Source organism: Nomascus leucogenys, chromosome 12, assembly GCF_006542625.1.
Source record: "Nomascus leucogenys isolate Asia chromosome 12, Asia_NLE_v1, whole genome shotgun sequence".
Taxonomy (NCBI): Eukaryota; Metazoa; Chordata; class Mammalia; order Primates; family Hylobatidae; genus Nomascus; species Nomascus leucogenys.
This window is the reverse complement of record NC_044392.1, coordinates 19,842,859-19,856,474: the sequence shown is the minus strand read 5'-3', so window position 1 is coordinate 19,856,474 and position 13,616 is coordinate 19,842,859. Positions and strand designations below refer to the sequence as shown.

Below are 13,616 nucleotides of genomic sequence, written 5' to 3'. Positions count from 1 at the left end.
TCCAGCCTGGGCAACATAGCAAGACTCTCTCTCTCAAAAATTAAATTAAATTAATTATTTGCTATTGCTGTCAAAAAAAAAAAAAAAAAAAACACCACCAAAATAGTAAACTAAACAAATAAATGTATTGCATTTTGGAACATTTTAATGACATCTCTTCTTTTAATCCCCATTTCTTCTCGTTCACTTTCACATTATAGATCTCTTCTCTGAAAGCTGAATTAACTAGTCAGGAATCACAGATCTCCACTTATGAAGAAGAATTGGCAAAAGCTAGAGAAGAGCTGAGCCGTCTACAGCAAGAAACAGCAGAATTGGAGGAGAGTGTAGAGTCAGGGAAGGCTCAGTTGGAACCTCTTCAGCAGCATCTACAAGATTCACAACAGGAAATTAGTTCAGTAAGTCTTTGTAAAGCAAGAAATATATTCAAATGGATCCTCTGTGTCCTTTAGTCGGTTATACTTTCCAACCTCTGTTCCTTCAACCTCTTGCCTAGTTCACTGTTCATTTTTCAGTCATTTTATACAATAGGTTTTTTTTGTCACCTGTTATATATTGAAACTATCATACATCTTGTATATCTATCTGATGATTATCATTGGAGCAGTGATTAAGAGCGTGGGCTTTGTGGCTAGATGGTCTAGGTTTAAGTACTGGTCTGCCACTTACTATCTAAATCACCTTAGTATCAGATTCTTCATCTTCAAAATTGGAGGATTAATAAATACCCTACCCCTTAGGGCCACTGTGAGGATTAATGAGGCAAAACCTGTAAGACATTTTAGCATGGTGCTTGGTACATAAATGCTCAATAAGTGTTGCTTATTTTATAAAGAATAACCTAGGTTCTTCTGTTTTGTGATTCTAATTTTGAATTCACATTTGCTAATTTGGAAACTTTTTTCTTAAGGAAATTGTTCCTTCTGTAGATAAATATGCAGTGTTATAGTTGGTCTTATGTATAGATCCTTTGCTTTATTTCCAGGTTTCCCTACATGAAGATTAATGTTTTAATGAATGATAAGATAGTTAGGGCTCGGCATGGTGGTGGCCCATACCTGTAATCCCAGCACTTTGGGGGGCTGAGGCAGTGGATCACTTGAGGCCGGGAGTTCGAGACCAGCCCTGCCAACATGGCCAAACTCTGTTTCTACTAAAAGATACAAAAATTAGCTGGGCATGGTGGTACCTGCCTATAATCCCAGCTACTTGGGAGGCTGAGGCATGAGAATCACTTGAGCCTGGGAGGCAGAGGTTGCAGTGAGCTCAGATCACACCACTGCACTCCACCCTAGGCAACAGAGTGAGAATCTGTCTCAAAAAATAAAAACTAAAAAAAAAAAGGATAGAAACACAGAGATCATGGAGTTGATTTCTTTCATTCTGAATTATAACAAACTAAAGCCAAGGAAGTTCAAGTAACTTTCTCATGGTTACATATCCTTGAAAAGAGCTACATCTGAAAATCCAGTTCTTCTAAAACCCAGGCCAGTGTGCTCAGTTATTACGTATAACGAAGTCCTTCACTTTTGCGCTTCCTTACCCCGTTATCTGGCAGCTGAGTACCTACCTACTCATTCATCATGCAAGATATACCTTAAATTCTTATTTCTTTATGGTATTTTCTGCACTCTGCTTTTGTTGGACTTCATGTTATAGCAATAATAAGATTTTTCCCTGCATATTTGCTTATGTGTCTATCTCCCCTAGCAGACTCATGGTTTTGGTCCAGGAACTTACACATTTTTAAAAATCCCTATCATTTAGCACAGTTCTTGTCCCAGTGTAGGTACTCAATAAACAGGTAACCTGAAAGAGTTGTTGTAGTGAGAATGCTACCAGATGAATGGGTATTCCTTAAAGTATTTTCTTTTTTTGAATCTCTTTAAAAAAAAAATCCATGCATACTAAAATTTCAAGAGAGAAATACGTATTGTCAGAAATTACCAAATCTTTCCTCTAAGTCATGTGGCATTCCCAGAGGATTCTTCTTAAAGGAAGCAGATGTATCCTAGACCAAGTCTACAGGTATAGCCATTTTTATTTTATTCATTTTTTTGAGACAGGGTCTCATTCTGTCACTTGAGTGCAATGGTGTGATCATGGCTCACTGCAGCCTTGACCTCTGGGCTCAAGTGATCCTCCCATCTCAGCCTCCTGAGTAGCTGAGACTACAGGTGCACTCCAGTGTGCCCAGCTAATTTTTATATTTCTTGTAGAAATAAGGTTTCACCATGTTGCTCAGGCTGGTCTTGAACTCCTGGGCTGAAGCAGGCCTCCTGCCTCAGTTTCACAAAGTGTTGAAATTATAGGCATGAGCTACCACACCTAGCCCATCAGGAAGTGGAGGAGGGCATTTTTATGTTACATGTCTTTCTAGTAATAAATTCTGTTCTATATTTCTTCTTTGTGTTGGCAGATGCAAATGAAATTGATGGAAATGAAAGATTTGGAAAATCATAATAATCAGTTAAATTGGTGCAGTAGCCCACACAGCATTCTTGTAAATGGAGCTACAGATTATTGCAGCCTCAGCACCAGCAGCAGTGAAACAGCCAACCTTAATGAACACGCTGAAGGCCAGAGCAACCTAGAGTCTGAGCCCATACACCAGGAATCTCCAGTGAGTCTAATACTTTCATAACCTTCGTAATCAACCTCCTTGTGCAGATACAAGTTTCATTGACATTATATCTAATATAAATACATGGCCTTGCCTCATCTGAGGATAATTGAGATTTCCTTTTTAGAAGCAGAGAGTGAGTCCTAATCCAAACAATTGTACGTTTTAACTAGTATAAAAAGATAACTTTAGCTAATTTTTTTTTTTTTTTTTGGAGTTGGAGTTTTGCTCTTGTTGCCCAGGCTGGAGTGCAGTGGCGCGATCTTGGCTTACTGCAACCTCAGCCTCCCGGGTTCAAGCAATTCTCCTACCTCAGCCTCCTGAGTAGCTGGGATCACATTCGCGCACCACCACACTCAGCTCATTTTTTGTATTTTTAGTAGAGATGGGGTTTCATCATGTTGGCCAGGCTGGTTTCGAACTCCTGACCTCAAGCGACCCACCTGCCTCGGCCTCCCAAAGTGCAGGGATTACAGGCGTGAGCCACCATGCCCAGCCAGCTAATTTATTTTTTATAGAGCCTGTTTTTAAAAGGTGGTTCTGTAGAGTAAAACTTTTTTTTTAAGTACCCTCACCCAAAGCTAAAATAATTTTTATTACATATTGTGAAGGGCATTCATTTACCAATTATTTGGCGAGTACCAACTATGTGCAAGAGTGCTGTATTACATAATATAAGAGCTACAGGGACAAGAGACCTCAATCTTTCCTTCAGGCAGCCTACAGTGTAGTAGTGTAACACTGTGTTAAAGGGCTGTGCTAAAGGAAGTGCAGAATTTTCAGTTAGGACAGTTTGGAGGGGGTTCATAAAGATTTTGTTGGGGAAAGCTTTGCAAGTGAGTTTAGACAAGTGAGAAGGGGTTAAGCATGGAAGAGGAGGATACATTCCTGCCAGAGAAAACAGTATTAGTATAGGTACAAGGTGGAAGAATACATGCAGCACAGAATCTTGAGAAGTTCTGAAGGATATCTTGTGATGGTGGAGAGGGTATTGGTAAGAGATGAAGCGCTTCTAGTAGGCATCTGCATTACCTCTGGTGATTATCAAAGTATAAATGTGTATTCCTTTCCCCAAAAAGGGAACTAGTTTCTGGGATAGAGCCAGATATGTATATTTTAAAAACACATTCTATGGGTGATTGTCATGTGCACCTAAAATGACCAATTTTAGGTCAGAAAGTGCCAGAAGGTGAGAAATTTAGATTGATCTTAAAGCATTGGGGGATTTATCCTACTGCAGTGAACAGCCATTGAAGAATTTTAAGCAAGAAGTGACGTGATTAACTTTTAGAAATGTGGAAAACGGATTAGAGAGTGAGACTGTACCCATAGAAGGGATAATGAGAAGAATAGAAGTTTGAGAGGTATTAAAAGTGAAAAGTTAACAGACTCGATTTTATTTACACAGTGCAGTCATGTATGCGTTATACAATATTCTTTCAAGTGCAAAAGGCAGATTACTAGGTTATCCTTCAAATAGATAAGGGTGGTATAAAATAGATATTGCCCTGTTACTTTTTTTTTTTTTTTTTTTGAGACGGAGTCTCACTCGGTTGCCCAGGCTGGAGTGCAGTGGCGCAATCTCAGCTCACTGCAACCTCTGCCTCCCGGGTTCAAGCTATTCTCCTGCCTCAGCCTCCTGAGTAGCTGGGACTACAGGCGCGTGCCACCACGCCTGGCTAATTTTTTGCATTTTTAGTAGAGACATGTTAGCCAAGATAGTCTGGATCTCCTGACCTTGTGATCTGCCTGCCTCGGCCTCCCAAAATGCTGGGATTACAGGTGTGAGCCACTGCATCCAGCCTGCCCCTACTACTTAAGTCTTTCATCCACTCGTCTAAATGAAGAAGACAATGGGAAACCATTGAAGGACTTTTAACCAGAAGGGTCACGATCACATCCACATTTTAGAGCTATTAGTTTGGCTACAATAAGGAGAAGAGATTGGAAATGCATGTATTGGAGGCAGGAAAGAAGTTGGAAGGAAGACTGCTATAGTAATTGGAACCAAAGATGATAATACTATAAGTGATTGATAGTGACAGTGAGGATGGAGAAGAAGGCAAGGATTTGAAAAAGAGGTAAGAGGTAGACTGAGTAAGACTTGGAGTCTTATTCTAACTGAGGATTAAAGATGACCTGAAGGTTTCTGACATGAGTGACTTTGATGCTTGATGACACCATTTCCCTAAAAAAGATTATAGAAGGAGAAATTATTTGATGAATACATTCTGCTTGTCTTTTTTAATTTTTAAATAATTTGTGGTTATCTTTTTTTTTTTTTTTTTTTTTTTTTTTTTTTTGAGACGGAGTCTGCTCTGTCACCCAGGCTGGAGTGCAGTGGCCCGATCTCGGCTCACTGCAAGCTCCGCCTCCTGGGTTCACACCATTCTCCTGCCTCAGCCTCTCCGAGTAGCTGGGACTACAGGCGCCCGCCACCATGCCTGGCTGATTTTTTTGTATTTTTAGTAGAGACGGGGTTTCACTGTGGTCTCTATCTCCTGACCTCGTGATCCGCCCGCCTCAGCCTCCCAAAGTGCTGGGATTACAAGCGTGAGCCACCATGCCCGGCAATTTTTGGTTATCTTTAGTCAATTTTCTCTGCCATGTCAAAAAGCATATTGTTAATCTACTTTCATTAATATTTTGTAGGCAAGAAGTAGTCCTGAACTACTGCCTTCTGGTGTGACTGATGAAAATGAGGTGACTACAGCTGTTACTGAAAAAGTTTGTTCTGAACTCGACAATAATAGACATTCGAAAGAGGTAAAAAAAATGATTTTATATTTACATTGGAGACTCGTAAGGGTGGAAGGACAGGAGGAGGTGAATTACCAGACATTACTTAATGGGTACAATATACATTATTCAGATGATAGATACATCAAAAGCCCCGACTTCACCTTTAGGCAATATAGCCATGTAACAAAATTCCACTTGTACCCCTTGAATTTATACATATAAAATAAATAAATAATAAATAAATGTTCTTAATAGCTGGATGTGGTGGCAAGTGCCTGTAGTCCCAGCTACTCAGGAGGCTGAAGTAGGTGGATTGCTTGAGCCTGAGTTGGAGGCACTAGGCGACATAGAGAGACCTTATCTCTAAAAATTAAATGATGTTTTTTAAAAATGTCCTTATCACTGTTTTCCTTAGATGAATTATACACTATTTTAGGTGAAGGAAAGAGAAAAATGTGTTAAATATGCTTTATGACTAGAGAAATATTTGTTACATTAGCATCAGTTGATTTTCCTTTTGTTTTCGAGACTAAGTCTCACTCTGTTGCCCAGGCTTGAGTGCAGTGGCGCGATCTTGGCTCACTGCAACCTCCACCTCCCAGGTTCAAGCGATTCTCCTGCCTCAGCCTCCTGAGTAGCTACACACGCCCAGCTAATTTTTGTGTTTTTGGTAGAGATGGAGTTTCACCATGTTGGCCAGGATGGTCTCTATCTCTTGACCTTGTGATCCGCCCACGTCAGCCTCCCAAAGTGCTGGCATTACAGGTGTGAGCCACCGTGCCTGGCCCATCAGTTGATTTTTCAGAGCATGTGTATGACCTGAATGTGTGTTATTTTATTTTAAAATGTTACCTTTTAAAACTTTGGTTTCTAAAAAATAATTTTAATTTAAAATTATTTTTAGGAAGATCCATTTAATGTAGACTCAAGCTCACTGACAGGTCCAGTTGCAGATACAAACTTGGATTTTTTCCAGTCTGATCCTTTCGTTGGCAGTAAGTACTCTTTTTTTTTATATTATAGATTTACCCCCCAAAAAAGACTTTATAATATATAAACTAAGGATTAAGGCTTCAGTTTCAATAGCCTACTAACTCAGTCTGTCGCCCAGGCTGGAGTACAGTGGCATGATCTCGGCTCACTGCAACTTCCGCCTCCTGGGTTCAAGTGATTCTCCTGTCTCAGCCTCTTGAGTAGCTGAGACTACAGGCGCCCACCACCACATCCAGCTAATTTTATGTATGTATGTATGTATGTATGTATTTATGTATGTGATTAATTTATTTGGAAACGGAGTCCCGCTCTGTCGCCAGGCTGGAGTGCAGTGGCACAATCTCGGCTCACTGCAACCTCTGCCTTCCAGATTCAAGCTATTCTCCTGCCTCAGCTTCCTGAGTAGTTGGGATTACAGGTGCCTGCCACCATACCCCGCTAACTTTTGTGTTTTTAGTAGAGGTGGGGTTCACCATGTTGGCCAGGATGGTCTCCATCTCTTGACCTTGTGATCCACCCACGTTGGCCTCCCAAAGTGCTGGGATTACAGGCGTGAGCCACTGCGTCCGGCCTAATTTTTGTATTTTTGGTAGAGACTGGGTTTCACCATTTTGACCAGGCTGGTCTTGAACTCCTGATGTCAGGTGATCCGCCTGCCTCGGCCTCCTAAAGTGCTGGGATTACAGGCATGAGCCACTGTGTCTGGCCTGCTTTGTATTTTCCTACTGATTAATGTTGAACATCTTTCTAGATGCTTATTAGCCATTTGTATATCTTCTTTGGAAAAGTGTTTATTCAATTTTGGTGAAGTCCAATTATCTATTTTTTCTTCTGTCACTTGTGCTTTTGGTGTCATCTAAGAAACTATTACCTAAGTCGCAAAGATTTAATGCTCTCTTTGTCTAAGAGTTTTATAGTTTTGCTGTTACAGTTAGATCTTTGATCCATTTTGAGTTTATTTTTGTATATGATGTGAGATAGGGGTCGAGCTTCATTCTTTTGCATGTGGATATCCAGTTGTCCTAACACCATTTGTTGAAAAGACTGTCCTTTCTCCATTTTGTGTTCTTGATACTCTTGTCAAAAATCAGATGACCATAAATGTAAGGATTTATTTCTGGACTCTTCAATCCTGTAAGAATTTTTTTTTTTTTTTTTTGCTTCAGTAAAGCTCAGTATCTTTATTTCTTAACTGGTGATGATAATACCCTCCCAGTACTCTTGTGAAGAGTAGAGATTTTGTTAGTAAAATTTTTGCTGTAATGTCTTTCCCTCCATCCGTAACCTCAACTTGTGATCAAGGTAAGTATAGTTGGCTGTACATTTCATAAGGTCAATGACATTCCTTATTTTATCTACTGTGAAGTGAAGTTATCGAAATAAACTTTGCAGGCTGGGCGCGGTGGCTCACGCTTGTAATCCCAGCACTTTGGGAGGCTGAGGCGGGCGGATCACGAGGTCAGGAGATCGAGACCACGGTGAAACCCCGTCTCTACTAAAAATACAAAAAAATTAGCCGGGCGTGGTGGCGGGCGCCTGTAGTCCCAGCTACTCGGAGAGGCTGAGGCAGGAGAATGGCGTGAACCCAGGAGGTGGAGCTTGCAGTGAGCCGAGATTGCATCACTGCACTCCAGCCTGGGCGACAAAGCGAGACTCCGTCTCAAAAAAAAAAAAAAAAAAAAAAAAAGAAATAAACTTTGCTTTGCTTTTGTTTTAAAGTTACTCTTTAAGTAATGGTGTCACCACAGTAAATATTGTTATTTGGATTTGTTTGTGTTTATTTTATCGCAGGTGATCCTTTCAAGGATGATCCTTTTGGAAAAATCGGTCAGTATCTTACTGAGTTTCATCTTAGCTTTCATTCATTTCTGCTTAATAATAAGCTTATGTTATTTAGGTCTGAAACTGAAGCCCCAGTAAGATGCTCTTTGTGCCTGGCATTTTCAGAAAGAGAGTAGTAAATTCTTTTGATTTTGCTTAATGAATTGTTGCTTTACTTTTACTTCTTTTTTTTTTTTTTTTTTTGGTGTTTTTTGAGACAGGGTCTTATTCTGTCACCCAGGCTGGAATGCAGTGGTGTGATTATGGCTCACTGCAGCCTTGACTTCCTGGGCTCAAGCAGTCCTCCTGCCTCAGCCTCCTGAGTACCTAGGGTCTACAAGCTCATGCCAGCACACTTAACTGATTTTTTTAACTTTTTGTAGAGACAGGGTCTCACTGTGTTGCCCAGGTTGGTCTCGAACTCTTGGGCTCAAGCAGTCCTCCTGCCTCAGCCTCCCCAAGTGCTGCAATTACAGACAGGTGTGAGCCACTGTGCCCAGTAGCTTTATTACTTTTTTAAAAACGACATTAGTGTTTAGAACTTGGTGCTTTTAATATTTATTCTGATTCTTCCTTACTAACTAAAGGTTTGGTGAGCATAATGATCTATACTACTTCAGGGTTTAGAATGTAATTTTGTTTTCCTAAGATTATAGCCCACATGTGTGATTAGAGGAAGAGGATCTTGAAGAATTACTAAAATATCAGGCTTTTTGAGATACTCTTTTTCTGGGAATTTTCATTAGAATAATGCAAATCTTGTTTACCATTTAGTTTTGCATCCCAAACCTGTTCTAAACTATTGGCTGTTAGCTTTGAGCTCACAGAGAAAAATACATTTAGAAGTTTTTATTGTGTTTTCTTTAGTTATGATAGCGTAGAATAAGGGGACTTAAAATTGGATCCGTTGAAATTATATGTTAATTTTAAAAATAAGTTTATTAGGTGGAAGGTTCTATATCTTTTATCAAAATTGCAAAGGAGTCTGTGAAATAAAAAGTACTCAGCTTAGATTCTACAGGATTTCAAACTGTCTTTTTGGGGATTTTTTTTGAGACAGTCTTGCTCTGTTGCCCAGGCTAGAGTACAAGTAGTGCAATCTTGACTCACTGCAACCTCCGCCTCCCGTGCTCAAGCTATTATTCTCATGCCTCAGCCTCCCGAATAGCAGGCATTACAGGCGCACACCACCACGCCTGGCTAATTTTTGTATTTTTAGTAGAGACAGGGTTTCACCACGTTAGCCAGGCTGGTCTTAAACTCCTGAGCTCAAGTGATCTGTCCACCTCAACCTCCCAAAGTGCTGGAATTACAGGTGTGAGCCACTGCACCTGGCCCAAACTGTCTTTTTGTTTGTTTGTTTTTGAGACAGGGTCTCACTGTCACCCAGGCTGGAGTGCAGTGGCAGATCTTTGCTCACTGCAGCCTCTGCCTCCCAGGTTCAAGTGATTCTCCCACCTCAGCCTCCCGAGTAGCTGGGACTGTAGGTGCGCACCACCACGCCTGGCTAATTTTTGTATTTTTTAGTAGAGAGGAGGTTTTGACATGTTGGGCAGGCTGGTCTTGAACTCCTGACCTCAAGTGATCTGCCTGTCTCAGCCTCCCAAAGTGGTGGGATTACAGGTGTGAGCCACTGCACCTGGCCCCAAACTGTCTTTTAATTAAGGCACTGATCATACCTTCAAGTGATGGGAAATTTAGTGCAATAATTTTTTTTTGTCTCTTATATTCGTGCCTTATTTTTTTAGATCCATTTGGTGGTGATCCTTTCAAAGGTTCAGATCCATTTGCATCAGACTGTTTCTTCAGGCAATCTACTGATCCTTTTGCCACTTCAAGCACTGACCCTTTCAGTCCAGCCAACAATAGCAGTATTACATCGGTAAGTGAGAGAATTAAGAACTGTTAAGTTAAATGGATAATAAGTGTCCTAAGCAAGTTTCTTGAAATACATAGTGATAAAAGAACCCTCATTTAGATTACTTCTAATGGACCATATAAGAATATCAGTCCCATCCCAATTCATTTAGTTTTTGGTTCAGACTGGTATTTAATAGTTTGATTACCCACTGGAACTAACTGGAATGACTTAACGGAGTCCAAAAGTGATGTTCATCTTTCAAGAGACTACATCTTATCCTATTGAGGATACTAAAAATTACTGGAAATTTGTAAGCCAATCTTACATAAAACTTTTCTGAAATGTTTGGTATATTACTGAAATAATGAAAATTAAAAGAATTTTAGAAAAATAAAATCATTTATGTTATTTCATAGACACCTCTGGAATGTTAATTCTGCAAAGTACAAATTCTCACTAAATGTCAAGCTCTCTTGAGAACGTGCATATCTACAGCAATCACTGTTTAATAACCACATGCCTGATCCAGGTACTGGTGTGTGCTTTACATTCATTGTTTCTAATCATCACATAATTTTGCAAAGTAGGTGTTGATATCCCTATTTTAAAAATAAGGACACTGAGACTTAGAAAAATTAACATGTTTAAGATCCTATAGCTAGTTGCTGTTTTATCTGGAGGCTTTAAAAAAATCTTCATGGCCGGGTGCGGTGGCTCATGCCTGTAATCCCAGCACTTTGGGAGGCTGAGGTGGGCGGATCACGAGGTCAGGAGATCGAGACCATCCTGGCTAACATGGTGAAAACTCGTCTCTACTAAAAATACAAAAAATTAGCCGGGCACGGTGGTGGGTGCTTATAGTCCCAGCTACTCAGGAGGCTGAGGCGGGAGAATGGCGTGAACCCGGGAGGCGGAGCTTGCAGTGAGCTGAGATCGTACCACTGCACTCCAGCCTGGGTGACAGAGTGAGACTCTGTCTCAAAAAAAAAAAAAAAAAAAAAAACTTCATCTTGTGGATATTTAGAAATACTCAAAAGAGAGTAATGTAATGAAATATTTTAACAAGCTTCCATGCATCCATTACTCAATTTCAATAATTAGGAATGGTTTTGCAGGTGTTTGGTTTTGCTTTTTAATTTGTATTTTGAGACTTCTTTTTTGAGACGGCAGTTTCATGTCTGTAGGTAAACTGAACCTATAAAGGACCAGTTAATTGAGAGGCATTTGAAGCAAAAAATTTGTCTTCTAGTACTCTTAGATTAAGAATATTTCTTTTAAAATGTAATTGATTATTTTAAAGATAATAGGTTTTATATTATTGAAAGTTGCTTCTTTTTTGTGTTCAGTAAAAAGCTGCTTGGCTAAGAACTGGTGTTTTCCATTGAATGAAAACTGGACAGATACCTTCGTAACTGAATATTTTTCATTTCCCCGGGCTACTGGATACTCTGTTTTCCTATAGCACTTAGTTTGCAGTGTGGACCCATTTGCCAAATTCTTCTAAAATTGCTGCTACCGGAATTCTTCTCCTCTCACCTTCTTATTCTAGCCTCTCATTCTCCTATCATCTAAAGAGCAAGAAAGCTAAATTAGCTCTTCTAATTTAAAAATGAATACATTCCTTTTGTCCTGTCCCCCATGAGATTTTTCTACCATTTGTTTTACTGACTTGTTATTCCCAGTTTTCTAAAGGAATATTATCCTTGCTTACAGCTTGTAATTTCACCATTCAAAACAAAAAACCAAATTGGCAATATAATAATAGCTGCAGTTTATCTAATTTCCTCTATGTGCCAGGGATGCTGCCAAGCTCTTTATACGCATTGTCTCATTTAATTTTCACAGTAATCCTATGAGGTTTACATAGGTTAAGTTGAGGCCAGGTGTGGTAGCTCCCACCTCTAATTCCAGCACTTCAGGAGGCCAAGGCAGGAGGATCACTTGAGGCAAGTAGTTCACAACCAGCCTGGGCAACAAAGCGAGACACTGTCTCTACAAAAAAAATTAAAATATTAGTCAGGTGTAATAGCATGTACCTGTAATCCCAGCTACTCAAGAGACTGAGGTGGGAGGATTGTGTGAGCTCAGGAAGTCAAGGCAGCAGTGAGCCATGATTGCACCACAGCACTCCAGCTTGGGTGACAGAGTGAGATCTTGTCGCAATTAAAAAAAAAAAAAAAAAAGATAGATTAAGTTGGTAGTAAGTTAGTAAGTGGTAGAACTAGACTCAAACCAAAATCTTAAGACTTTCACCAATACAATCTAGAAATTTTTAAAAAATTGGCCCTGCTAAACTCCCCAATTATCAAACTGACATAGAGTTTTGTGGCCCCTTATTCCTTCATGGGCTGCACAATCTATCCTGTTCCCCTTGCTATCCTGACGGCCTTTTAGGGTGGTTGCACAGTATATGATGAAGGACTAGAAACTAAACCTGACACACATGTAGGCATGCCCTTTCCCTTTCTCTTTGTGATGGCAAATCAAATCTGCAAGCTGTTGTTTAAAACACAGCTTGTTAGTTTTTCCTTCTGTCAAAGAGAAGTAATAATACAGGTTGAGCACCCCAAATCCGAAATGCGCCAGTGAGCATTTCCTGAGTATTGTGTCAGCACTCAAAAGGTTTCAGACTTTGGAGCATTTCATGTTTTCGGATTATGGATGTTCACTTGGTAAGTATAACACAGATATTTCAAAATCTGAAAAAACCCAACATCCAAAATACTTTTTGTCCCAAGCATTTCAGATAAGGATGCTCAACCTGTACTTGGTGACTTGTTATGTCAGTGACCTTCTCTTACACTGGTGTTATGACTATCATATTAGGAAACATGGAAAGTTATCTCGCTATATAGACCAGTTTAAGTTTTTCTTTAATTGCTGTTTATTCTGCAGATATCTAAGTTAGTGTGCTAGTTGTATAATAGTATAATTGGCATCAGTTAATACTATCATTACTTTTTATCATTCATAGTTTTCATTTCTAAAAACTTCATTAGTATTAATTCTTTCCGCTAGTAGTTTTAATGGATTCTCTTTTATAAAGAGAGAAGGTTAGTCCCAGTTAACATTACCTTTCTCTACAATTAATTTTTTTAACTTGGAGATTTATACATTAGCTCTGGCAGTATTATTTGACATTTATTTGTAATATCCAACTTCTTCATAATTGGAAATAGAGTCTGTAATACAAATGACATTGATAATCATGCATCAGAGTTGCATATAAATGTTCAGAAACTCTTTTCACACTCTTTTCACCTGTTTGCCAAGTCTTTCATCTAGCTCCTTAAAAAGAGCCTGGTGCCAGAAAGAGGAAATTCAGTTATCTTCCTAGATATACAATTTGTTTGACTATGATTAAAAACTAAAGTATGAAGTAGGAAGACAGTTAAAAAGCAGAATCTCTGGCGTCTGGTAACATCCTGACCTTTAGCAAGATCAGTTGCTCTTGATCCCAGACTTTTACATAGCTTATTGTTGAAAGCAGCAGGATCTTCTTAGCAAAAAGCTATCTTTGTTTGTGTGCGTGTGCGCGTGTGTGTGTGTATGTGTGTGTATGTGTGTACATGTGTT

The 13,616-nt window shown here is 39.5% G+C and overlaps 1 protein-coding gene across 1 annotated transcript in view; it reads left to right on the top strand.

Annotated features, from left to right (window-relative positions):
- EPS15 (epidermal growth factor receptor pathway substrate 15) overlaps nucleotides 1–13,616 on the top strand; it is a 165,165-nt gene that overhangs the window by 114,824 nt on the left and 36,725 nt on the right. The window contains exons 15-20 of the mRNA XM_003258990.3: nucleotides 201–398; nucleotides 2,420–2,623; nucleotides 5,276–5,389; nucleotides 6,270–6,360; nucleotides 8,150–8,185; nucleotides 9,928–10,061. Of these exons, the coding sequence (XP_003259038.2) occupies nucleotides 201–398; nucleotides 2,420–2,623; nucleotides 5,276–5,389; nucleotides 6,270–6,360; nucleotides 8,150–8,185; nucleotides 9,928–10,061 (777 nt within the window). The remainder of the gene's footprint in view (nucleotides 1–200; nucleotides 399–2,419; nucleotides 2,624–5,275; nucleotides 5,390–6,269; nucleotides 6,361–8,149; nucleotides 8,186–9,927; nucleotides 10,062–13,616) is intronic.